Source organism: Bombyx mandarina, chromosome 16 (genome assembly GCF_030267445.1).
Source record: "Bombyx mandarina strain Sakado chromosome 16, ASM3026744v2".
Classification (NCBI taxonomy): Eukaryota; Metazoa; Arthropoda; class Insecta; order Lepidoptera; family Bombycidae; genus Bombyx; species Bombyx mandarina.
The window spans coordinates 12,021,637-12,047,142 of NC_143222.1; the positions used below are offsets into that span (position 1 = coordinate 12,021,637).

Below are 25,506 nucleotides of genomic sequence, written 5' to 3' on the forward strand. Positions count from 1 at the left end.
CTACCGGCTCACGCAGGTGCTCACTGGGCATGGTTGCTTCGGTGAGTTCACTGTGATCTCGTCGCAAAAATAGGAAATGGCTTGTCGTTGCCGAGTGTTGTGACGTCGCTGCTCGGCGGCGACGAGTCGTGGAAGGCGATACTCGACTTCTGCTTGTGCAACATCTCGTGGAAGGAGGCGGCGGGGTGCGTGAGAGACGCACGAGCCTGTCGCCGTCGAGTGGGGGCCAGGGAGGCGGATCTCGCCTAGCCCTAGCCCTCTAAGTGTTTCGGGTCGGTCGAGGTCGGTTTGAGGACCGGCGAGGGGGGCCTAAGAAGATGACATGCAAGCTGCTCTGTACGCGTTTTACGCAAGAGCATCCGGGTGATAAAAGGCTGGCTATCCTCGACCCGCGCTGGTTCTGACCAAGCGGGGTATTCCGTAGGATAAACCACTCTAACCAGCGCCATCTAGGCGGGCTCCGGACAGCCTGCCGACCGAGGGGGAGGGTGATGGGAGATATTATGTACTCCACACTAAGCGCTTCACTCTCCCTCCTTTGCCTTTTCATGAGTTCTGTCTCATGCGAGGCTCGGGCGTGGGTTGTTGAGCGACAGGAGGTTTAAGTCGGTTCGACTCCGACATACCTGCCCACCATCCCCAGTGGAGGATGTGAGTCCGGCGATTTCCTCCTGACCAAAAAAAAGCCACCATTACGAAACGGCAGTTGCTGATATATTTATAACTGAAATAAAGAATGTAGAAAGAATAAAACTCCTTCTAATCTAAGTCCACGCGTAGAAGATTCTCCCATCCGCGAAGCAATCATGAAGTTACGCACATCTTGAAGCATTTATCTATGTTAAATTTCAGGCTGGTCGTGCACGCAGTATGGATAGCAGGGCACAAAGATTACACGCATTTACTATCTCAATGACGTACCTATATTTAGAAACTTTTATATGAATAAATGCGTCTGCGTATCGGAAACTGCAGCCTGGGTGGAGCTTCAAGAGGTGGACCGAATCTACTGGATGTGAGCTTCATAGAACCGGCCGTTATGGCGAGCCTTGGAGATATTCAATAGTGTACATTAGTGGGCGGATGATGATGACGAAAATAAAATTAAAAAAAACCCAGTTGCAATATTAGTACTCTAATGATTATTTATTTATTATTTATTGCTTAGATGGGTGGACGAGCTCACAGCTCACGTGGTGTTAAGTGGTTACCAGAGCCCATAGACATCTACAACGTAAATGCCGCCTCCCACCTTGAGATATGAGTTCAAAGGTCTCAGTATAGTTATAACGGCTGCCCCACTCTTCAAACCGAAACGCGTTGCTGCTTCACGACAGAAATAGGTAGGGTAATGAGACCAGGTTATGTTGGCCATCAAATGAATGCATCAAAATAATGTAAATAATAGTATAAATCTAAAATAATTCCCTCAATAAAACGAAATTCAAGCATTCATTGATTTTAATTTAAAACTCAGAGGCCTAATGCGTAATATTTTTAATTTTAAGAACAAAATCATTATCTGTCGCTTGTGTTGAATCAATTCTTTTCCTCGTATCTGTCAATCTCCATGTACATGAGACATTTCACGAAATTGTATGCCTTTTCGCATCTGCATTTCTCATCTGAAATAAAATTTCAAAAATGTGTTTATGTGTGTATGTGGGCATCCGGTAGAATCCAGGTACGCGCCAAAGACATTTTCAAGTAACATAAATATGTCGCTTTCGCGTGAGTACAATTTGTCTACGAGATACAAACGTTGAGGACATTTACAGTCTAATAGGGTAGAATGAAATAAAAACGTGTGCTCAATGTGCTTAGTGCGAATTTTTCCGGTCACCGTACTCGTCGAACCCGTCGCTTGCGGCGAAGGGCTCGACGAGTAAATTAACCCAAAGACACAGCCCACTGAGTTTCTCGCCGGATCGTCTCAGTGGGTCGCGTTTCCGATCCGGTATTAGATTCTGCGAAGCACGGCTCTTGCTGGGGTTCGTGTTAGCAACGTCGTCAGGTTTGATCTCCGTGAGCTCACCTACTAGTTAAGGTTCCGCTGAAATTGCCTCTCAAGGCTATCAGCTTAGGCAGAAAAAAGAAAAAAAAAATGTATATAGGGTTCAAACAGCACCCCTAGCGGAAAACGGCAATCGAGAAATTAAAAGACTCGCACTAAGCACACTATCGTATTGTTTGACTTGATCGTTATCAGCCTGGACAGTATGTTTGAGTAGTGATTAATTGGAAACTCCAAATATTAAAAGACTACGAGTATTACTTTCTCGTTTGGATCTGTGCAGTGGGTCCCACAATTTTTTTTTTCCTACCTATTATAGTAACCTCGAGGGATTATTCTAGATTCACCGCGCTAGTAGGTGAGTGTTGCTAACACTGGCCCTAGCAAGAGCAGTGCTTCGCAGAATCTACAACCGGATCAGAAATGCGACCCACTGAGAAGAGCCGGTGAGAAACTCAGTGGGCTGTGTCTATGGGTTAAGAGCCCGTAAAGAGTGGTCGCGAGCGCTATAGTTTTGTCAGCCGCTCCGACATACATATATCTATTAACTCAATACATTTTTGTAATTGTAATGGGTAAGCCAACATTCGGGTGTGCTGCTCCCATTAGTTTTAAATTGAGAGGCGCGAATGTTTCGCGGCGGAAATAGGTAGGACGGTAAAAGCATTCGAACAATACGTCCTGCTATCGAGCAAATACCTCAAATGCGCCAGTGGAAGGGCTACTCACGTCTATCAGCGCACGCCACAGCCATCTCCTCAAGGTCGGACATCGGTTTTCCGTTTCTCTCCCCCGCAAAAACAAGCGCCGCTCTGGCTGGATTCAAGACGCCCTCTTCTGACAGTATTTCTGTTTTTTCCAGGACACAGCGAATATAACACTACGCAAGAAAGTACCGTTTTATTTTATTTTGAAGTCGTCGTGGCCTAAAGGATAAGACCTCCGGTGCATTCGTATGTAGCGATGCACCGGTGTTCGAATCTCGAAATCGGGTACCGATTTTTGTAATGAAATACGTACTTGACAAATGTTCACGATTGATTTCCACGGTGAAGGAATAACATCGTGTAATAAAAATCAAACCCGCTAAATTATAATTTGCGTAAATACTGGTGGTAAGACCTCTTGTCAGTCCGCACGGATAGGTACCACCACCCTGCCTATTTCTGCCGTGAAGCAGTAATACGTTTCGGGTTGAAGGGTGGGGCAGCCGTTGTAACTATACTGGGACCTTAGAGCTTCTATCTGAAGGTGGGTGGCGCATTTACGTTGTAGATGTCTATGGGCTCCAGTAACCACTTAACACCAGGTGGGCTGTGAGCTCGTCTACCCATCTAAGCAATAAAAAAACTTTCATTGCAATACACACTTTAATAGAGACAGCCTACTGAATTTCTCGCCGGATCTTCTCAGTGGGTCGCGATTCCGATCCGCTGCTAGATTCAGCGAAGCGATACTCTTGCTAGAGTAGATGTTAGCATTCTGTCAAGCTGTGCTCTGTAGCTTGCTTATCAAACAAGGCAAAGCCAGAATAGCCACTCGAAAAAAATAAACAATTGAAAGTTGACTACTGTTTTCCGTAAATACTAGTTTAGGGAATAATTTTGTTATAAAGGTTGATAATGTTACTTATTTGCTTAGGACATAAAAATATATATTTAAAACTATCACTATGTTTTATACCGCAATTAATTTTCCATAAATTTCATTATTAACTGTTGGAGAACCAAAAAAAAAGTACCTTCGGCGTCTTGTCGGTTTCATCGGGGAAACTGCCGCTATCGTTCAGAGATTCCAAGTACGCTGAAAAATCACATTTCATTACACAACTGATATGTAATAATAATATTCTTAAATCGATTTTAAAGTCCTTAGTGTTATTGAACTTCTCCTAATTTATGTTGTCCTGGTATTTTTGTTAGGAAATATGAAGTTAATTTTTAACTTTTACTATTTTCCCACTTTTTTTCGTTTTCCTTCTTTACATCATCCTCGGTCGACTAATCCGTGGACTCTGACAATGACAGGGGCACTCTCAAATTTACATAAAATGAAGTGTCAAAAAAGTACTCCTAAAGTAAGTATTAATTAACACTTGAGAAAAATATTCTGTGGATAATCTTAGTAGTTTTCCAGACAGTTAGGAAGACACCCATCCTCGCAACTGGTGGTCTGGTGATGTCGGGACATAATGCGATCATTTATTGGTAGATTATTTCCTCAGGGCCTTCTACTTGCCGTGGAATAAATTCTATGAAACTTTGTAAACTGTTGCTATTGTATTTATTACTAGCTGACCCGGCAGACTTCGTAGTGCCTCAATCGATAAATAAAAAACCTAAACTTTTGTATAAAATAAACTTAAAACCTTCAAAAATTTCCTATTTCTTTACCTTTTAAACCTTCTCTGGACTTCCACAAATAATTCAAGATCAAAATTAGCCAAATCGGTCCAGCCGTTCTCGAGTTTTAGCGAGACTAACGAAAAGCAATTCATTTTTATATATAATATACAGATAGATTTTAAAGAAAACTGCGCATTCAAGTATCTGAAAAGAAACTTTACTGACCATATTCAATTCGGAATGATTCGTTGCACGCCGACATTATCTCTTCCATATCTAATTCTTCATAACCCATGTTGTCCTGGTCATTGAATAGTGCGGTTTTACTTTTAGGGGCCTCCGTACTTTTTAATCTTGCCATTGACAATGTCATTAGAACGAATGTGAGCAACAGAACGAGATTGGCCATGTTTGCTGACAATGAACGACATTGGCATTGTCATGGACAGTTTCATCGAGAGGCACTTTAAGAGAAATCATCGTTGCAGATGCTACCAACTTTTGTGTTTCTTTGTTGAATTTTTGTTAACTGTTTGAGCTTTTTATGAGTATATTGTTTAAAAAAATCTGCGTCCTTTCTCTGAAATTATGGATTGTTATACACTGGTGTTCATATTAATTAGTTCGCGCTCAGAGTTTAAATTAGAAATGTTTTGAATCTTAAATATTAAGTGTATTGTGTCTATGGTTTTGAGGTTATTGATATGATCAAATCAAAATTTACATTTAAGCCGTTTATAGAGTATATCAATATACGCTAAATTATTTATATGAATAAAGCCACTGACTATGTAATTTAAGAATAAAATCAAGATATACATCTTTGTTATATCTATATATTAATACGTGAAGCAAAAACTTTGTATCCCTTTTTACGAAAATTGCGCGGACGGAGGAGTATGAAATTTCCTACACTTATAGAGAATATAGAGAAGAAGTGCACAATGCTAATATTTTTTAAAAATAATGCATAAAAGATACATTAAATCAATAAAGAAAACATTACACACACTACATACCATGTATTTGACGCACACACGCATGCATACTATTTATTGTCAAACTTTTGTTCTTGACGTCTGTGGTCTAATTGAGAATAGATTAAATATTGTTTGTCTTTATTTAAAAAAAAATATAGTGTAGCTTTGGCGAAATTTGTGATTATAGAAGTATAAAATACAGTCATAACAGTGTACAAAGTTACAATTCCAATTAATTATAATCGAATTTCGACTACTGCGGGACCTCTAGTATATATAAACATACATATTTGTTTAAAAGTATTGGTAATTAAAAATGAAATAGATAAGATGAAAAATATGATTAAAAATTCTGTAATCAGCTAGCCCATTCCTCTAAAGTCTAAATAGATTTGAAACAAGGACAAAATTGAAAAAATGGTATGAGCAATTGAAATAACAGGACCTTTTGCAGCTATTAGGCCATGGCCTGTTGAAGACGTGCAACGTTCTATCTCAATTAAATCACCAACTTAATTTAAAAAAAGAAAAACAATGTAATTAGATTACAATCAGTCTAAGATTTCAATGACATCACGTACTGTTTTTGATATGCAAGTCGGGGATGACGTCATCAACTATAATAATAACATCGCCTTCATTACTACTTACCAATTTTATAAAATTTAATAAATATAATTTAATGAATATATTTTTTTATAAGGTATATATAATTTTTGTAAGGTGGTAGGACCTCTTGTGAGTCCGCGCGGGTAGGTACCACCACCCCGCCTATTTCTGCCGTGAAGCAGTAATGCGTTTCGGTTTGAAGGGTGGGGCAGCCGTTGTAACTATACTGAGACCTTAGAACTTATGTCTCAAGGTGGGTGGCGCATTTACGTTGTAGATGTCCATGGGCTCCAGTAACCACTTAACACCAGGTGGGCTGTGAGCTCGTCCACCCATCTAAGCTATAAAAAAAGTATATATAAATTTTATTTTAGTAATAACAAAAAAATAACCTAACAACGGTAAATAAAAAGGAACCAAGTTATTTATTGTATTGACAATGTATAATTCTCCTCCTCGCGTTGTTTCCTCACTGCTGAGGGTCGTGACCATTATAATTCGACATGATTTTACTCCTTGTGATGTCCCGCCAGCGCCTCCGATCATTGGCCGCATGAAGGGCGTCGTGGAATGGGATCTCTAGTGTGGTGCGGATTTGGTCGAACCACCTTGTCGGACTGCGCCCGCGCGGTCTCTTTCCCTCGATCTTGCCTGTCACGAATAGTCTTTCTAAGCTATCCGGTGTTTTCCGAGCAATATGACCGAAGTACTCGAGTGCGCGGCGAAGGCAGAGTGTGGACAGTCTAGTCTTGATCTGCAGTTGATCTAAGATAGACAGATTGCTTCTCTTCGCTGTCCAAGGTGTCCGGAGCATTCTTCTCCAGCACCACATCTCAAAAGCATCCACGCGTTTGCGATCAGCCGCTTTAAGGGTCCAGGTCTCCGCTCCGTATAGAAAAATGGAAAAGACCAGAGTGAGCACCAGCTTTAACAATGTATGATATGCTACTAGAAATAGGTTACTAACCTCGTCATAAGAATCAAGTGTATATACATAAATATTAGAATGATTGTTTGTGTGCGGGCTTAAAATATTCCATCGTATAAGATTTCAGGTGATATCTTATATATTTTATTAATATATTTTGATAGTTATGTCAGTTTTAATATGTAAGGTGATTTAAGTTTGTTGTAAATTGTTGTTGATTCCTGTTCGCAGTCACAAGTCACGTAACCACATTTGAACGGAAACATCGTTTATTAAAACTAGTTGTTGTAACTGAGTTTGCTTGTGTATTTTTCATCTTCTATCTATATAGAAAGTAAATTGCGCTGGTTGATAGATTCAACAAAGCAGCATAAGCAGTCGGGGTTACAGAGTCGAAATGCTAGCATTAGATGCCTTTATATCTGACTCGGTGGTGCGGTACTTAGCGCTCCTGACCGTTACGTCGAGGGTCGTGGGTTCGATTAACCACATCGGGCAAACATTTTTTTATTTTTTTATTGCCTTTGTAGGCAGACGAGCGTACGGCCCACCTGATGGTAAGTGGTTACCGTCGTCCATGGACTTCAGCAATGCCAGGAGCAGAGCCAAGCCGTTGCCTACCGCTTAATACTCTCCACAAGCCTCGTTTGAAGAAGGACATGTCATAGCGCTCGGGAAACACCGTGGAGGGGAGCTCATTCTATAGCCGGATGGTACGTGGCAAAAAAGACCTCTGGAAACGCACTGTGATCTTCTCAGTGGGTCGCGTTTCCGATCCGGTGGTAGATTCTGCGAAGCACTGCTCTTGCTAGGATCAGGGTTAGCAACCCTCCGGTTTGAGCCCCGTGAGCTCACCTACACACGTTAAGGCGAAACTGAAATAGCCTCTCAAGGCTATCAGCATAGGTAGAAAAAAAAAGCGGTCGACTGTCGAAATTTGAATTAGGATATTGATAATTTAAAATAAAACAAACAGACCGACTTGCATTCATTTCGAATATATTATTAGTTTTCAAGTTCAGCACTTAGTTGTAACCATCGATAATCGCTTCGAAACCACAATCCTGTCATCTCATTACGAATTGCCACCGAACATTGAATAGAATCGTTTACAAGTCAATTTTATGGATTGAACTATACTGGCGTAATGTATTGTATACATGGCGGCGGTCAAATTAACATAATTAGCCCGGAAGTTATTGATATTTGTGGATGAATGTAAATCATAGTTATAAAGATAGCGAGTAGTTTTTTATTTATCGCTTAGCTGGGTGAACGATCTCACAGCCCACCTGGTGTTAAGTGGTTACCGGAACCCATAGACGACTACAACGTAAATGCGTCACCCACCTTGAGATATAAGTTCTAAGGTCTCAGTATAGCTACAACGGCTGCCCCACCCTTCAAACCGAAACGCATTACTGCTTCACGGCAGAAATAGGCAGCGTGGTGGTCTTACCTACCTGTGCGAACTCACAAGAGGTCCTACCACCAGTAAATGCCTGTATGTATTTTTTACCTATTATACATAAAAAATAAGCGGTACAATTTCGGTTATTCCCATTTATTGTTTGTTCATAGTGCAAAATGTAATCATTTAAATAATTTTAAACAAAAATCTCGTTATCGCGTTGTAGAAGTACCGTGTTTTAAGAGGGTTTTGGAGATTTTCTTCTCTTCGTGTTAAGAGTCGAACCGTGTTGTAAAAAATACCTTGTTACGAGTATAGAAGGCTCACCTGTGTTACAATTTTAGTATAATAAGTATTATAGTGTTAGGGACCAACATTGAAACCCTAAATGTTTCTGTCACTTTTATCACAAAGAGAACGTGCATGCCTATATATTTATATATATAAAAAACAAAAAAGCAACTGAAATTGGTAATTAACTTTGAATTGTAATTTTAACGGAACCCATAACTCTGCGTGGCTAAAAGGCACTTCAACGGTTTTTAAAATGGATTCATAAGCATAAACATTGTCTGATTAAGATAAGAATTTGCCCCCTTTTGTTTTTTGGAATTTAACTGGTAATTAGCTTGTATCTTATCAACAACTGAAGATATCCTTACACAGCCACAACCTTTCATACTGGCGAGCGACTTAGTCGAAGATGATTGTGGATACACGAATCATTTTGCCTCTGTCTGTCTATATATTTGGTAGTTGCTATGCAGGTAAAATAATTTGTACTAAATATTAAAAACTATTTTATATACCCTATGCCTATTACTCACTTAAGATACACAGACATCGACTGATAAAGAAAGAAGAGTAGTGTAGAAATTGCATTTTGAACATATAAATATGGTTCCATCTACCCAATAAAAAAACTTGTCCATATCCAAATATTTGATCTACCTAGATATAAGCATAATAATATATATTTAGTTAAATCAGCTCAGATCCAAATATTTTTAACACATAATTACTTATATCATAACTATATACGTTTATATCTAGGAAGATCAAATATTTATGTGTATTTGGATATAACGATATCCAGAAATGTATGGTTGGATCCAAAAGTTTAAACTTATGTTTAATATTCAGCAACAGAAGACGAAACGCACTCAAAGATCGAATACATACAAATATTTAAAAACATTCCGGCACTCTTCGAATACCTACTTGAAATGCTAGAAACAAGACCAGAGATACTCGAGAGAAACGATGTGACAGTTTTTGTGAAGAATAAACAAAACCTCAAAAGGGACGTGCGAGAATCTCTAAATCATGAAAATGATTCAAGTTTAAAAAAACAAAACATTATCCCTAAAACCAACGAATTAAAAAGAGATACAGTGTATGTGAATACAAATAACAGAAAAACCAAGAAGCTTGTCAGGAGTTTTAATGGAAAAAGGCAAAAGCTTAATGATTTAGCTAAAGAAAGAGAACCAGACATTGTCAGACACGAATACGGAAACAGTATCAAGCATTTGGATGGCCATAATGAAGACAAACATATTGATGGCGCAAAATTAAATACCGTTGGCAAGAGAGATAACTTAACCCCTGTCACCGACACGTCTGTACAACTCAATACGCAAGTCAAGGATTTTTTTAACGATAACATTAATATGTTTAGGGTTAATTTGCATTACTTATCTCCTGAAGAAGTGGAACAACAAATGCTATCAGTCGAGCAGATGCTCGAAGAACATAATTCAAAAGATGATAAACAACAGGAGTAATTTTATTGCATATTTTTAATTTCCAGCTGAACTATCACTATTAGGTATGTTGTGATGCTGCCCAGGATCTAAAACAATAAAAACGAATATCATTAATATTATTAATAGTCTTTTTATGTAATAAAATAGTATCTGTTTTTATGTACATGCGTGAATAAATGATTAGTTAAAGTACTTAAAAGTTTAAATCAATGTATACAAATTGTTGTATTGTCATGATAATATTCAAATAATTGAACTTTTAAGTGTTGGTTAAAATTACGTAAAATTCCGTTACTTAGATATGTACATGAGGTCAAGATATGATTTGCATGAGTTCATTAAGTGAGCTTAATAATAAAATGAATCGTGAATGCAATGAGATTAAAGTAGCTACTGGTGGTAGGACCTCTAGTGGGTCCGCGCGGGTAGGTACCACCACCCCGCCTATTTCTGTCGTGAAGCATTAATGCATTTCGGTTCGAAGGACGGGGCAGCCGTTGTAACTATACTGAGACCTTAGAACTTATATCTCAAGGTGGGTGACGCATTTACGTTGTAGATGTCTATGGGCTCCAGTAACCACTTAACATCAGGTGAGCTGTGAGCTCGTCCACCCATCTAAGCAATAAAAAAATAAAAAGTTAAATTACCGTTGCCACTAGGGATCTTGTGAGCGTGCAGACCTTCAGTGGAGCATATGAGGCCTTATTCAGGACCAACTGCCGAAAGAACATCTCCAGCTCTATGGAGATAGGGTCGCGAGGGTCTGCGCTGCACATCACCCGACTGACCAGCTCGCGAGTTATTTCCATCTAGATTTAAAAGACAACCAACATTTTTTTTTTAAATAAATATCTCTCAAACCCATTTCAGTTCACTCTTACATTAAACACGGTACATTATATTGGTCGGCGTCGGTTCCGCTTCTGGCCAGAAATACGCAAAATGATTGGTGTTCAGTTCATTATTCGGATCTATTTACAAACATGAATTAGATACGGGTTCTTTGTAAACAACAATACTAGCTGTAGGATTCATTTGAGCATCAAAAAGCCTGTATCACTCGATACGAATGCCCCGGTATTTCAGATTGATCTAGCTTGTGACCCTGTGAGGTCTGGTATACCAGTCTGGGTCTTTTATTATCGACTTTATCTATATTTTATTATCGATCTATAGATCGGCCAGGAATGTCAATAATAATAAGATAATCTATAATTTAATAGTATTATTTCGAGATGACGAAAGTATTACCTCTTCATGCGTTCTGTGACACGGCTCAATAATCATGACGAGACCAAACGTGTGGTATAAACACCACACCGTTTGCAAAATGGGATTTAAAACTTTTTCGAAGCCCGTGTGCGGAGATTCAGTTACTGTAAGAATAAAAACAAATCCAATATCGGTGTGAGCTCAAGCGCCTTGTGTAGTGACGATGTTGATAATAAAGTCGACTTAAAAACGATTTAAGGATACTTAAGCTTAAAAACGAAATATAAAGCTTCTACGTGTATTTTTGATCCTTGGCCCAAAATTTATAATTATTTAATAAATAAATATATCTTATGTCAAAGCCGTCAATTAGTTTTTAATTTATTTATTTGAAAAAGAATTTTCAACGCTCCAAAAAAGTACCGGCTGTCATAAACTTGAAGAACACACCGAAAGAAATTATGAGGTAGTACGGAGTCACGACCAAATGCAGTAAGAACGAGGCCAGTAACAATAATACTATGATTCCGTTATTGTTGTCGATCTGTCTCACCACCTCGCAGATTGAGCCGTATGAAAGAGCGAGACGCCGTATGGTTCTCTGATCCGTCCATCCGGCAGTGGGAAAACGTACTGAAAAGAAGAGGAATCAACTGAATTTTGGACTAAATCGGTAGACGACCTCTTTGCTTACCTGATGTTTAGCAGAGATCATAAAAATTACAAGGTGGATGAACGCCACCCGTCTTGAGATATGAGGCCGAAATTTCAAGTGAATCGGTTATATTTTCTTAGAGAGTTTAGTAGGCATATGCCAGATTCCCTTGAGAATTGACACTTGATTTGAATTTTCATCTGTATCTTTGGACGAGCTATTGTCAGTGAACCATCGCGCTTTCTTAAGTTATGATTAATTATTTTATAATCTGTGTTTCCCAACCTTTTTTGTGCCATGCCCCACTGTAACATTTCTAAAATTTTTATGTCCCCCATACATAATTGTTAACATTAAAAAATTGATTTGCTCACATAAGAAACATAAATGATAGGTTTTATGAAGAAATCACTGTGAAATTATTATCAAAACAGAGTAAGTAATATTTCAAACATATAATAAAAAATTGAAATTTAAATTCAAAATAATTTTAATGCAGATTTTCTTTATTAATTTAGTGCGATTGCTCCCCTAATGATCAAATTGCCCCCTTATGGGGCGTGGGCCTCACGTTGGGAAACACCGGTCTAGATGCACTCCTTGCGCTTTTAAGCATTAAACATTTCCAAAAAGTCTTAATGTCTTATGGTTTGAAGGGTGGGGTAGCCGTTGTAACTATATTTGAGACCTTAACACTTATATCTCAAGGTGGGTGGCGCATTTACGTTGTAAATGTATATGGGCTCCAGTGGACCACTTAACGCCAGTTGGGCCGTGAGCTCGTCTACCCATCTAGGCAATAAAAAACATCTAATATTTGTTTCGTCTCGGTTTTCCGAGTGGACAAGCTAAATAAGAAATAATATTACTAATAATATTAAGATTAATTTACTACTAGATGTTAACAAAATAAGTCCAAAATAATTTGCTGTAATGTTATTAATGCATTATTTATAATTATTTGCGAATTTTTAATGAGCTTTTTACCTGAACGTTTTGTCACGACGAAAGCGAGTGTGTCAATAAAATTGTTGACAGATTTTTTTGGTGGTTGTGGAAGAACCGCATTCGCCGCGTGCTGTTCATTAGAGTTCGGAATTTCTGTTAAAGCTGAAATAACACTGTACATTGCATTACATTAAATATAACATCAAAATTAGGGGTTGTCTGTAATTACGTTTAAAATAATACTAGACTGAACAAATGTTGTGTATATTGTCTCTTTGAGAGCGAACCGTCGATAGATCAACATTCTTTTAATGCAGTTTGATTATAGGTTTTAGGTATCGACCTGTACGGACGTGTCTTGGCGCGCGCATGTAAAACTTTTTAATAAGTCAACATTTATGAACAACCGTTTAAAATTATTTTACTGGGATTTCAGCACTGATTTTAATAATTTTTTTAATTAAAGTTTTTATAAGTTAGGTACTCTTTTTCAAAAATCCTTTAGCAATTCCTGCTAAATATGTGAAAATATTTAATTTCAGTACTAAAAAGGTTTTAAGTAAGCGAATAAAGAAGTAGTGTCGGTATCGACTATACTGTTGTTCATTGTGCTTATTGAGAGTTTTTAATGTTCTAAACAGCGTAAAAATTAACTCAAATTTGTATGGAGTTGAAACATTCGCCTATGTTAGCTGATAAGGGCGCTGTTCCTGCTGCATACAAATTTGAGTTAACTTTTACTCGATCGAGAACGTTAAAAAACTTGCACTAAGCACACAGATTATTTTAAAATTCATACCTGTTTTAGATAGAGATAGCCGTAAGAAGTAAAAAAAATCGTGAGCCCAATTAAAAAAGTTACCATTAGCGGAAAAACTACCAGGAAAACAGAAAGCGTAAGAACTAACACTCGATCCCGCTTTGGTGTAGTAGTGTCCTCAGTCCGTTGTTGACCAGCTTCAAGGAAGAGAGTGCCAGTGCCGCGATCAGTACGAATTGCATCTCCAAGAGATGCGCTATGAAGTAGCTGCAGTAGTAGCACCAGTACATTATGGCAATTAGCACTGCGGAATGAATATAAGAATTAAAAAAAGGGGTTTTTTCTTGAGTATGTGCTTAGAAATTCACTATTTCTTCAAGTTTTAAATGGAACTGTAGCGGGCTTAGCTTCGACAGTCTGTGTCGAGTCGTCGCACAATAAACAGGTTGCAAACTGTCTTGCCTTATTAATAATTATCACCACTATAATCACGCCTCAGTCACGTCGTCAGCAAATCACGTCGGGGTCACCAATGTGGAGTCTGTGCTTATATAGAGCGTGTGTGGTATTATGTGGTGATAATTATTAATAAGGCAAGACAGTTTGCAACCTGTTTATTGTGCGACGACTCGACACAGACTGTCGAAGCTAAGCCCGCTACAGAACTAAAAAAATAAATTTATTATAAAAAAAGAACACAACATTCCTAACCTAAAAGTACATGTTATTATCCGCAACATGCTTCGTCAGTTTTAAATTGTATAATAGTGATCTCTTAGATCTCTTAGCGGGAATTAGTACGAGTCTAGGAGAAGTGAAATAATTCGCTGGACGTGGCGTCTTGGGCTGTTCCAAATAGCCCGCTGAAGTTATAGTAAAGTCCCACCATTTTACTACGATAACATTACATTCTCTCTCGTCTAGTTTCATCCCAATGATTTTAAATAAATAGCCTTCACCTAATTCTGCTCCATGTTTCATATAACAGAACGTGTATTCGTATGTATTGAATAATTCAACATATTTAAGATACAAACTCGACAAAAGTACAATAGCCTAGCCAAAAGCCAATTGTGACTTAAAAAAAATAATCTAGCAAAAGGCTTGACTCATTAAAGTTTCTCATTCTTACGTTGCCTATGGTTTAAGTCAGCAAGGTACATGACGAACGTGAAATCGGTCACTAAAATTACAGAGGTAATTAATAACATTCCAATAGTCAGTCTATGCAGCATCTTGTCCGTAAGTGATGAGCTGTATGTTTCTAAATCAGAATTTATCTGAAAGTAAAAAATATATATTATATTATTAGTATGAAAGAAACAATTGAAAAAATGGTCAGCCTGCAACTTGGTTTTTTTATTTTATTTTATTATTATTTGTGTTCATAGCTTAACAAAAAATACTAGGTTAATATTAATAAATGTATCACTATGTTGTCGGTGCACGTTAAAGAAGTGAAACTTCTTTTGCGGGGTGTAGTATTGTGGTTTTCTTCATTTTTCATCTTTAAATCAGATTGTTCTTGTAATAGGAAATGCTGTGTATAAGAGAAACAACCTAGCTCGCTTTATCCTTTCCCTCTCTCCACGGCCGATTGGTTCGCGAGACGCTCTGTCTATTTTCCCACTCTCACTTTTCCTAAATTGTATCTTATCTCTCTTGCCGTAACGAATCTGTCGCTAGTTAAATTTTACACGCAACGCGCCTAAAGAAGTTTCACTTCAATAATTTTTCTGCTTATCCCCAGTGTAATTGTTGAGTTCATAATTGAATAAATAAAGAAGTATATAGTTTTTCCGTATATAACCTTATGTATTCTGTGAAGGTAAGCGATCAGTCTCCTCATCTGTATGGGCGCCGTGTACACCCCAACGCCGCTAAGCATACCCACAATAACGACGTCTGCTATCCACACAAACCTCTTGGTTTCTGTTTGCATCCGAATCGATAGTTTTACGGGCACGGAAAAGTCAATCATAACAGCTATGAGGGTACATACGTCTGGAAAATAGAGTAATGTTTTATTTACATTAAAAAACCCCTACGTACATACACTAGAAATACAGCCGATATCCATTTATGTAGCTAATACACAAAAAAGACATTTAAAAAAAAAAAAATAATAAATGATATGTGATTTTGAAAATCAAGCAGTAGTTATATTTTAAAAGTCCTGATACTTTTCATTTAAGCACCATCTATGAGGCAACTTTGAAACTTTGCGATCCAATTTTTCCTCTCAAACCTAAGTTTATTATTATTTTATTCAAGGCTTTCTATTTGATTATACGGTCGAACACAACAACTGATGTTTTATATTTCGAAATTTCACCACTGAACGTGCTTAGTACAGAAAAATAAATACAGATGGCGCTGTATAGTGTTCTCATTTTTAATCCAACTTACAATAATAAGTTTATTGTAAAAGCATACTTACTCAGAGCGGTAACAAGTAAATAGCTGTATACACATAAGCTGGTGGACAGACGTATCATAATGTTACTCTGTTTAGCGACGAATTTCAAGGGTGCGATCCCGGCCAGTCTGGAAACACGCAGCGCAAGGCCCAAAGATGGCGGGACCATGCACTGTAGACGGGGTTTCATTAACCTAATAAAAATATATTAAATTTATTTTATTCGTTATTGCCCTAGTGGGCTGACGAGGAGCATACGGCCCACTTGATGGTGAGTGGTTACCGTCGCCCATGGACTTCAGCAATGCCAGAGGCAGAGCCAAGCCGTTGCCTACCGTTAACGCCGTTAAGTAATCTCCACAAGCCTCGTTTGAAGAAGGACATGTCATAGCGCTCGGGAAACAACGTGGAGGGGAGCTCAATCCTTTTTTTTTTTTATTGAAAGATTACAGGTGGCCCGGAGGCCTTTCCAGTTTCACCAGGACATGTGGGCGAGCAAAGGCTCAGCCAGGAGGGCTGGGATTTGCTAACAACTGCCCGAGCTCCTCCGAAGGAGACCGAACAACTCAAGAGCAATTGCTTCGCGAATGAATCTAGTACCGGATCGGAATCGCAACCCAGTGAGAAGATCCGGCGAGAAACTCAGCGGGCTGATGCATGGGTTAGGTTGCACGTCGACCTCTTTGTCGAGTTCGACGAGTACGGTTACCAGGGTCCCTAATCCTGCTCCTAGTGTTAGAGCTGAAGGCGTCTAATGCAAAGGTTATTGGATCTGATGGATCCGTAAGGACGTGTCTAGAGCGTCGACAGTGACTGGCTCCTGCATGATCAGGATTCAGGGAGTAGTCAGCGGCGGCAACGATGAGGCGATTATCGTGACGCATACCCTTATTGAAGTACCGTTCCGACGCTGACTTCATGTATTTCTGGACTGATTCGAGGCCCAGGTCGTCGTGTAGGTCAACGTTCCTCACGAACCACGGAGCCCCGACGCCTAACCTGCAAAAGCGGGATTGTAGGGATTGGAAGGGAGCTCATTCCAAAGCCGGATGGTAGGGGGCAAAAAATATCTCTGGAAACGGCCTCTTGGTCGAGGTAGTATATATCACTCTCTTATCCATAAACTGCCACTTGACTTTGGCCACACTCGTAATTATTACAATAGATTTAGCTTGGATCACGTCATTTACCACAATAGACCTGGATGGACTCTGGACACAGTAACATAATAAATTGTGGTCGGGAATTTTTTTTAGCCCGCAATGAAAAGCATATATTGAACATCGCTCAATCGCTTCAGATTTCTTTATCCTTTTACGAGACAATCTTGGATCCGGTATTGAGTTTTCTTCAAGCTTTGTGCTTTTATTAATTATTACTTACATATTTTAAACATAAATTGTCGTAGCCAGAGAAAGACAGGTCCGATCGTATTTAGTTCTTGTCAATAAACCAGTTGAGATGTTACTTCAAGTTAAACTAACTTATCATTTGGAACTCCACACATTATGTCCAACGAAATGTTATCTAAAATCTTCGTTTACTGTTGGTTTTCTTACGCAAACAGCTCGGTATTTGTGATTGATTACTTTCAAATGTTACTTGGTTTTCGGAGGTGTTTTTCTAACAAAAACTTTGCAGGTACTATACATTTATATAGGGCTCTGTAGAGTTTCTTTTTTAAGTTTTCTATACTGCTTAGATGTGTGGACGAACTCATAGTACGGTTAAGCGGTTAGCGGAGCCCATAGATATCTACCAGGCCACCGTCCATCTTGAAACATGAGTCCTAAGATGTCGGTTTTTACAGTACAAGAATTGCCCCACCCTTCAAATCGAAACGCATTACTGCTTCAAGGCAGAAATAGGCAGGGCGGTGGTACCTACCCGTGCGGACTCACAAGACCTCCTACCACCAGTAATAAAATTACAGGGTTTTTCATTAGTTGCTGTTGTATTGTCATGTGTTTATGGAAGGTCTTGTTAGAAACTGCATTGATGACCATCAAATGTTTTATTGGATTTTATTGTCAGAAAAACATTTTTAACCTCAAAAGAAACATTACATGCCGATTCAAAATCGAATCGCCATCTGCGTTGTGAGAGGACATTAACTTCGCGCGCCAACTGTTAAGCCTTCGTCAAACAGAACGCGTAATTAGCGCGCGTCAGACCGCTAAACTGACGCCGCGCTATGACGCCGAGATGTGTTGTACTACTATGGTAACATACCGTCAAACAGAGCCCCAGCGCTATAAGTACGTAGCGCTCTGTCGCGGCGTTAGAACGCTTTGACGTCAGGCGTTGTAATTTTTTACAAATTTTATTTTAGCGTGCGAGTGAATGTGTATTAAAATACTAAATAATGCCCGAAAAAATGATATAAATAGTTAGAAAATACCCATGCTTATACAATGCCAGATCTGAATCACTCGATTTCTTAATACTTTTAAATTTTCACACTGCTATCGAAAGGCACTATGATTTGGCGAATGCGTTGCATCAAGGAGCGTTGGACTCATCTAGTCAATTTGAAGAGCGCGACGTTAAGTACGCGGCGCTAAGTACGCGTTCTGTTTGACGAAGGCTTTAATTGTGTTACATTGCGTGTTTTGATTTTCGAAAACACGAATTATGGAAAAACAGCTTTAACTAGTGGAACAAGAACAATAATTAAGCTTGGTTAAGATAGACGGGACGATGAAGTGAAGAATGCTTTTGAAATATTTAGGATGTCCATCTCGACATTAGGTATAACTGAAAAATCTTGTGCCGCAATCCACGTTAGTGTTAATAAAACAAAAGTCCGTTGCGTTTTCACTTCGGAACCACAGAACCGAGTTCGAAGACATCGTTATAAAGTATGGTACACATGGGCGATGCCGCGAAAGGAAAGTTTCATATATTTCGTAAACAACTTTAGGAACACATTCACTGTGTCAGTATTTGGTTGATACGTGGATGGTCTAGAGACGAGAGCAGTAATCCGTGCGAGATTGCACCTGTGTTTTGTCTATACTAATATTACTAGCGACCCGCCCTCGCTTCGCTTCGGAAACATTAAAACACACATGAAACCAAAAAAAGTAAATAAAAAATAAATAAAAAAAAGTAGCCTATGTTCATCAGGGACAATGTCGGCTTCTAATGGAAAAAGAATTTTTCAAATCGGTCCAGTAGTTTCGGAGCCTATTCGAAACAAACAAACAAACAAATCTTTCCTCTTTATAATATTAGTATAGATAAAGAGGAAAGATTTGTTTGTTTGTTTGTATTTTTTTTTTTTTTTTTTTATTGCTTAGCTGTGTGGACGAGCTCACAGCCCACCTGATGTTAAGTGGCTACTGGAGCCCATAGACATCTACAACGTAAATGCGCCACACACCTTGAGATATAGTTCTAAGGTCTCAGTATAGTCACAACGGCTGCCCCACCCTTCAAACCGAAACGCATTACTGCTTCACGGCAGAAATAGGCGGGGCGGTGGTACCTACCCGTGCGGACTCACAACAGGTCCTACCACCAGTATTGAATAGGTTCCGAAACTACTGAACCGATTTGAAAAATTCTTTCACTGTTTGGAAGCTACACTATTCCCGAGTGACATACTAATAGGCTATAATCTTTTTTGAAAAAGTTAGGGATCCTTACTAAAACTCCAATAATATAATCCAAGGTGTAAAAAACTTACCTATAATATTCTTTACATCGCGTGCTCTGCGAAAACTATTGATGATAGAATAAAATAATATACTACGACTTTGTAGTCGCGACAGCATGTGCCGCAATAAGTGTTCTTTTATTTAAAAAAATAAAACAACGTCGTTGAAATTTTTGTTAAAGACCCGAGCGGAGCCGAAGCGGGCCGCTAGTATAGAATAAGTCTTATATTTAAATAGGCAAAACACATTCCTAAGTGCATTCTTAGGCACATTCCTCGACCCTGTTCAAATGATTTTCTTTCCTTTTTTTTAATCATAAAATTCGAAATAGTGTTTCTTTCTACGTAATGTCAATAACATAAGAGTAATTAGAATACACACGACGAACTGGTAGTAGCACGTGTTGTGTCTCCACACGGGTAGGTACCACCACCCTTTTTTTTTTTTTTAACGCTGGGGAATCCATTTACGGATACCCGGTCGAGGGGGGTAACGGACCGGGTTATGTCGGACTCCGGCGCCTCCTGAGAGGAAGAAGGGGAGAAGAGAAGGACTGAGGTCCTTCACCTCCCCCAATTTCTCACAGGAGACTACGCCTTGAAAAAGGCGCGCGAAGCACTTGCCCCGCAGAACGACTACCGACTAAACCCCATTGAGCTCCACCACACCGACTACACGAAACTTACGGTACCGCGATGCGTGCCGAAAGTCTCGCCTTAGGCGGTACCCGTACTGATGTTAAGACGGGATTTCATCCCCGGGAAAATCCCGTAGAACTTCGTCTCGGGAGACACACCGTGAGCGGCGCACAGGAGCCACCTTGCACCGCTTCACCACCGGACCAACAGTCGATAGTCCCTACGAGGGCTGAGCGGCGGCCTCTCGCACGCGCCGTCCACCCCGCCTTCTGCGCTGAGGAGCCGAAGAGGGATCCCATTCCCTTTCGCGCTCCTCAGCCTCACGAAGCGCCATGACCAAGTCACAGAACCCAGCCATGGCCTCCCACGAACTCCGGTCCTCTACCATACGGGCGACGATAGCCCTCAAAGAGAGGTCCTGCCCCAACACCGCGACGAGGTTTCGCCGCGGGTGCTCCCACCGTGGGCACGCTTCTAGCGCGTGCTGGGCGTCATCGTTCGGGTGCCCGCACTGGTGGCAGCCCGGATGTGGCTCCCTTCCGCAGACTCTCCACAGATACCTCCCGAAGCATCCATGCCCCGAAAGGACCTGGGTGAGGCGAAAGGAGAGCTCACCGTGTCGCCGGTCCGACCATGCCTCCAGCACAGGCACCAGTGCCTCGAGCGTGCGCTGACGAGTGGCCGAAGTTCGGCCGAGCTCCTCCAGCAAGCGCTCTCTCCATTTGGCATACGCTAGACCACGCGCAGCACGCCTCCATCGATCGACAACCGACGGGCCGGGTGTCCGTTCCCGAGTCGAGGACTGTGTTCTCCGTCGGTATGTCGCGGCCAAGATTTCGGCCTCGAGGTCCCACGGTAAGGATCCGGCGAGGGCACAGCCCACATCCTGAGAGATGGTACGGTACCCCCTGATGACCCTCACCGCGAGCGCCCGCTGAGCTCTGAGCAGCAGAGCCGCGTTTCGCGCGGTAAGTGCGGGCGACCACACGGGAGCACCGTACAGGGCCATACTGCGCACCACCCCCAGGTACAGTCGCCGGATACCGGCGCTGCATCCACCGGTGTTGGGAAGAAGACGGGTCAGCGCACCCGCCGTCCCCATCAGCCTTGGAACCAGCATTTTGAAATGGTGGTCGAATCTCCATTTGCTGTCCAACACAAGGCCCAAATACTTGAGCTTCGGCTGGACAGCAATGGTGACACCCCCGACTACGAGATTCGCGCCTTGAGGCGGCCCCTCCCGAGCCGAGTGGAAGCACACTGCTTCGGATTTATGAAGGGCCACCTCGAGGCCGAGTCTCTTTATTCGACTCACCACAGTCGCTACACCTGCTACAGCCAGGATGGCCGCTGACCGGTAGTCGTCTCCGCGGGCCGTCACCAGCGTGTCGTCAGCGTAGCAAACCACTTCGACGCCACGCAGGTTAGCCCCACGGAGGACCCAGTCGAAGCCTATATCCCACAGGAGCGGACCCAGTACCGACCCCTGTGGAACTCCCCGCGACACTGTTTTCCGTACCCACCCACTCCGCTCGGGGAAGATTACAGCCCGCCCTGAGAGATAATCTTCGATCAGATTGCGGAGACCGGTGGGCACGCGGTGAAATCGTAATGACTCCATGATCGTACTCCAGGGGATCGTGTTGAAGGCGTTGGCTATATCGATTGACACAGCCAATAGCACGCCCCCCCCAGAGCACGCCTGGTCGGTAAGGTCACGGACGCGCAAGACCGCGTCCACGGTCGACCGACCTCTCCGGAAGCCAAATTGGTTGGACGCTAGATTCGGCCCAATATTCTCCAGGTGCTGAACAAGACGCTCGGCAACGATACGCTCAAGGAGCTTACCGGCCTCGTCCAACACGACTATCGGGCGATACCCGGAGGGCTCATCTCTAGGGCGACCGTCCTTCGGGATGAGCACCAGCCGGCCCGTACGCCACGGCTCCGGGAACCTGCCCTCTTGGAGGCATTTGCTAAAAAGCCTTCGAAGTGCAGGTCCCAAACCATCTTCAGTTAGGGCCAGAGCCCATGCCCTGCTCGACAGACCGTCAGGGCCGGGCGCTGTGCGCTTCGAGCGCATATTCGCCACCACCGCCTTGAATTCCGCCTGGGACACACCTTCCAGCTCTCCGCCGTCAGCGACCTGCACCGCTGCCATTACAGGAGGGATGAAAGCCGTTCCGGATGAGTCCGGAAATAGACCCCCGACCACCCGGTGCAAAATCTCGGGCGGCAGTGTGCTGGTCGTAGGGAGAGCCCAAGGTCGAAGCGCATTGCGCGCCAGCCTGTAGGGCCGCCCCCATGGATCGCGATCGAGCGAGGCGAGTAGATCGTTCCAGGCGGCTTCCTTTGCCATTCTGATGGCCACGCAAAGGGCCCTCACCGCTGTCCTGTACACTACGTAAAGGCGGTCTTGCTCCTCCGGGTCTCGATGCATCCTTCGACGTCGGCTCCGTTGGTACGCACGACGACTGACGTTGCACGACTGGCGCAGGTTGGCGATTTCCTCAGTCCACCAATGTACGCGGCGCTTAGGGGAAATAGGTACCTCCACCCTGCCTATTTCTGCCGTGAAGTAGTAATGCGTTTCGGTTTGAAGGGTGGGGCAGCCGTTGTAACTATACTAAGACCTTAGAACTTATGTCTCAAGGTGGGTCGCGGTATTTACGTTGTAGATGTCCATGGGCTCCGGTAACCACTTAACACCAGGTGGACCGTGAGCTCGTCCATCCATAAAAGCAAAAAAATATATTTAAATCTGGAAACTTTAGTGTTTTTGGTCGAATTTTGATCATTCCGCGAACTAGTTGTTATAAAATCACAAATGAGGTTTGTATATACTAGTTGAGTGTATAATACATAGTGTCTTGAAAATCTAAGAGTTGCCGCGTACAGATTATGAAGAAGTGTGCACTGTCCTCAACATTAAAAAATGTACCGATACGGTCTCCTTCAAATATTTAATGTTGTTGGACAGTCTATTTCAGTGCTTCCCAACCTTTTTTGTGCCATGCCCTACTATAACATTTCTAAAATTGTTATGCCCCCAATACATAACACTCATCACTTTTAATTATTAATCTCATAATCCTCTCGCAGGTCTGCTGGAAGAGATTTCTTAAAGAAATAAGCAGTGCCTTTGTACATAATTTTCCTATGACTCTGTACTATGTCTTCTTTTTTGTGTGTACATAAATAAATAAATAAACATAATTTTTAACATAAAAAAACTGATTTGTTCACTTAAGAAACATAAATGATAGTCTTTAGGAATAAATCACTATAAAATTGTTATCAGAACACAGTATTTGAAAACATATAATAATAAACTGAAATTCAAATTCAAAATAATTTGAATACCGTTTTTTTTATATTAATTTAGTGCGATTGCCCCCTTAATTATCAAATTGCCCCCATGTGGGGCGTGGGCCTCATGTTGGGAAACACTGGTCTATTTGGACTATGATCTGTATCAGCAGGCAAATAATCTTTACGTTTTATTGCTCAGGATCGACAGACTAGTCCAGTACACCTGTTATTAAGTGGTTAGTGGAACCCAGAGACATTGCAGCGTGAATGGCGCTGATCACCTTGAGGCATGAGGTTCCTATTCGATCCAGCTTAAAGAGGTCGTACCCGACTGGAAGGGTCACTTCTTCGCGACAGAAGCACGCAAGGCGTTGCCTACCCGTATTTTTTTTTTGGTCAGGAGGAAATCGCCGGACTTCCGCCCTCCCCTGGGGATGGAAGGCGGGGCATGTCGGAGTCGAACTGACTAAAACCTCCTGTCGCTCAACAACCCGCGTCCGAACCTCGCATGAGACAGAACCCATGAAAAGGCAAAGGGGGGAAAGTGAAGCGTTTAGTGCGGAGCACATCTCTCCCATCACCCTCCCCCTCGGGACGCCGGACCGGCGGTCGTCGGCGCCACGACCACCAGCCCTCTCGGTCGGCAGGCTATCCGGAGCCCGCCTAGATGGCGCCGGTTAGAATGGTCTATCCTACGGAATACCCCGCTGGGTCAGAACCAGCGTGGGTCGAGGATAGCCGGCCTTCCATCACCCGGATGCTCTTGCGTAAAACGCGTGCAGAGCAGCTTGCACGTCGTCTTCTTAGGCCCCCTTCGCCTGTCCCCAGACCGACATATGAAGGGGACCCGAAACACTTAGAGGGCCAGGGCTTGGGCGAGATCCGCCTCCCTGGCCCCCGCTCGACGGCGGCGGGCTTGCGTGTCTCTCACGCGCCCCGCCGCCTCCTTCTGCGAGATGGTGCACTCGCAGAAGTCGAGCATCGCCTTCCACGACTCGTCGTCGCCGAGCATCGATGCCACAACACTCGGCAACGACAAGTCGTTTCCTATTTTTGCGACGAGGACACGGCGCCACCCCTCCCATGCGGGGCAGGCGACGAGCGTGTGCTCCGCCGTGTCCAAGTCGCAACCACAATGGTGGCACTCTGCCGTCGGCTCGGCTCCGATCCGGTGCAGGAACTCACCGAAGCAACCATGCCCAGTGAGCATCTGCGTGAGCCGGAAAGTGAGGCGTCCTCTGTCACGATTCACCCAATTCACAAGAACCGGGCGAATCGCCTCGACGGTCCTACGACCAGCCGAAGGATCGGCCAGCCGTCTGGACCATGCCTCCAGCACGGACCGCCGAGATTGGGCCCTCCGCGCTCTGACCACACTGGGGCTGGGACGTGCCACGCCCTGGATACGAAGGTCAGCCCGCCACTGATAGTCAGCAGCGAGCGCCTCCGCCTCCAGGACCCAAGGCGGCGTCCCAGCCAGTACACACGCCGCCTCGAAAGAGATGGTGCGATAACCACGGATGACCCTGACCGCGATGGTGCGTTGCGGCCGTTGCAGCAGCTTCGCTACCCCCACGGCCAGGGACTGGCCCCACACGGGCGCCCCGTATAGGGCCATTGATCGCACCACCCCTGTATAGAGACGGCGCGTCACCTGGTCAGGCCCACCCGTATGGGCTTAGAATTTACTTGTAGTGTTTACGCAATTTTATAAATTCTGCACTTTTTATTACCCGATGTTTATTGGTTTATCGTAAAAGTCGTCTGTATACGCCTCGGCCCCTTACACAGAGGACGCCTTTTCCATTAGCACACCAGGGCTGCGGAATGGCGAGCGAATT

The 25,506-nt window shown here is 42.4% G+C and overlaps 3 protein-coding genes across 3 annotated transcripts; 1 reads left to right on the plus strand and 2 right to left on the minus strand.

Moving 5' to 3' along the window:
* Nucleotides 1-1,443: 1,443 nt before the first annotated feature.
* Nucleotides 1,444-4,812, minus strand: Obp84a (Odorant-binding protein 84a). The gene is made up of 4 exons (XM_028170990.2): nt 4,585-4,812; nt 3,756-3,817; nt 2,744-2,894; nt 1,444-1,625 (listed from the first exon to the last, which is right to left on the minus strand). The coding sequence occupies exons 1-4, from the start codon at nt 4,766-4,768 to the stop codon at nt 1,540-1,542; spliced, it is 483 nt and encodes a 160-aa protein (XP_028026791.2). The 5' UTR covers nt 4,769-4,812; the 3' UTR covers nt 1,444-1,539.
* Nucleotides 4,813-8,990: 4,178 nt separating this feature from the next.
* LOC114240462 (uncharacterized) lies at nt 8,991-10,074 on the plus strand. The gene is made up of 2 exons (XM_028171010.2): nt 8,991-9,054; nt 9,431-10,074. Exons 1-2 carry the CDS (start codon nt 8,991-8,993, stop codon nt 10,072-10,074), a joined length of 708 nt encoding a protein of 235 aa, XP_028026811.2.
* Nucleotides 9,978-16,251, minus strand: LOC114240461 (gustatory receptor for sugar taste 43a). The gene is made up of 9 exons (XM_089733776.1): nt 16,075-16,251; nt 15,445-15,638; nt 14,767-14,914; nt 13,783-13,938; nt 12,914-13,036; nt 11,722-11,904; nt 11,311-11,435; nt 10,707-10,868; nt 9,978-10,142 (listed from the first exon to the last, which is right to left on the minus strand). Exons 1-9 carry the CDS (start codon nt 16,241-16,243, stop codon nt 10,077-10,079), a joined length of 1,326 nt encoding a protein of 441 aa, XP_089589902.1. The 5' UTR covers nt 16,244-16,251; the 3' UTR covers nt 9,978-10,076.
* Between the last annotated feature and the right edge of the window lie 9,255 nt (nt 16,252-25,506).